General features: G+C 32.9%; 1 protein-coding gene across 1 annotated transcript; it reads right to left on the minus strand.

The window, feature by feature from the left end:
- Positions 1-1,102: 1,102 nt before the first annotated feature.
- LOC140433729 (uncharacterized) lies at positions 1,103-1,750 on the minus strand. The gene has a single exon (XM_072521706.1). The coding sequence runs from the start codon at positions 1,748-1,750 to the stop codon at positions 1,103-1,105; it is 648 nt and encodes a 215-aa protein (XP_072377807.1).
- Between the last annotated feature and the right edge of the window lie 214 nt (positions 1,751-1,964).

Consider the following 1,964-nt stretch of genomic DNA (forward strand, 5'->3'; position numbering starts at 1 on the left):
ATCACTGTAGATATTTTCTAAACAAACACCACATTTTTGTTTGACTTGGTGATTATGCAGATTATTCATTATTTGATACCTTAGTTGCCACTTTCTTTAGTACTTTATTTTTTTTGTACACAATGATATTATTTAGTTTTCGCTTTCTATTATCAAATCTCTTTTTTTTTCGTTTTCCTAGTCCGTTATTCTTTTTCATTTTTATTATAATGCTGCCTCTATGCCTCTGATGATATAGCACTGGGAAATCGTTCACGAAGGGGTTTAGCAGATATGTGAAGTGGCTGAGGATATTTTATATGCTTAGTAAATGGTGATTTTTTGGATGCAGATACAGCAATATTTACGTCAGGACTTTTCTCCTGTAAAACAATATTTACGTTAGGACTTTTTTTCTGTAAAGCAATATTTACGTTAGGACTTTTCTCCTGTAAAGAAATATTTACGTTAGGACTTTTCTTCTGTAAAGCAATATTTACGTTAGGACTTTTCTCTTGTAAAGAAATATTTACGTCAGGACTTTTATCCTGTAAAACTGTTAAGGGACTTGAAGTTTTAAGACCGTTTAACGTAGAATTATTATTCCCAGACATATTGTCAGTGCAATTCGAAAATGATGACAGAGTGTCTTCAAAGACTTCTAAAACTGTACTTACAGAAGGCTATGATTGGTTTAAAACACTGTCTAACAATGTATTTACTTCTTCTTCAGGAATTTTTAAATTACATTCGTTTTTACTGACGTTGACTTGTTCAACATTAATAGGTTGTTAAGTACCATCGTCAGTCACTTCATATTCTGCACAATTAACAATGTCATTTGCAGTTTCTGTAGAACCTTCAAGGTTTATTTGATAGGTCTGCAATTGTAAAGAATGAATGATTTCAACAATGGGCGTAATACTTATGCCTTCTTCAGAACATTTTTGTTTTATAAAAGTTATTACTTTAATATTACTGTTAAGACCTTTTTGAGTTATTGGAACTATTGGATCTTTACTGTTTTCATTAATTACCTTTAAAGTATCACAAACACATTTTGTTGGCATCTGAGGATGACGCAATACATTATGAAAAACTTGATATTGATAACGCTTTTCCTTCATTTTCGCTTTTCCATTTTTGTACAGCATTTTTCCAATAGTTTTAGTGGCTTAAACACCAACACATCTGCCGGTTGTAGTATGTGCGTCGCATTCGGTGGAAATGCGTATAAATTTATCTCATTTCCATCACAAAAATTGCTTAAGTCTAAAAACATATGAGAACGATGCCCATCTACTAAAAGCAGTACAGGTTTTTTTATAGTCTCTTGTTCTAACCATTTATTAAAGGCATTGGCAACAAATTCAAAAAATATATCAGTTCGCATCCAGCCGGATTCTGATTTTCCCAAAATCCAATTCTTGGGCATAGCTTCTACTAATGCTCGAGGTGGTTTCACATAGGGAAATACTACTACAGGTGGGCATACTCTACCATCAGCACAAATCGTAACTAGTACTGTTAAATTTTCTTTTGTGTTTCCTCTGGTAATTTCATATAAGTTTTTATATCCTTTTGGCCCAAGGACTTTTCCGCTTTTTAGGCAGAGATAAAATTTGCTTTTATCTGCGTCAAACATTCTACTAGAATCATCTAATATTTCACTAGCTCCTTTATCGTTTAAAAATGATTCCAGATCTCTAAAGCAGGCTCGTATTGAGTGTTCAGATAACATTGACCTAGCTTTATTAATGGCTTCTGGCATTTTTATTGTAATTTCTGGATGTCTTCCTAAAAATCTCTGAAACCATGTTTACCCCGGTTTTCCATCTCTAAACGGGGTTTTTAAATTTCCATCTTTAACAATTTTTTGTATAGTTAAAAGTAACTCTTCCTTTTTCAGCGGAAACCCACATTTGGCTAAACTGTTCAACCACTCTGCAATTCTTTTCTCCTCCTCTAGTGTTAGTTAAAACTGG

The sequence above is a fragment of the Diabrotica undecimpunctata genome, chromosome 2 (genome assembly GCF_040954645.1).
Source record: "Diabrotica undecimpunctata isolate CICGRU chromosome 2, icDiaUnde3, whole genome shotgun sequence".
Taxonomy (NCBI): Eukaryota; Metazoa; Arthropoda; class Insecta; order Coleoptera; family Chrysomelidae; genus Diabrotica; species Diabrotica undecimpunctata.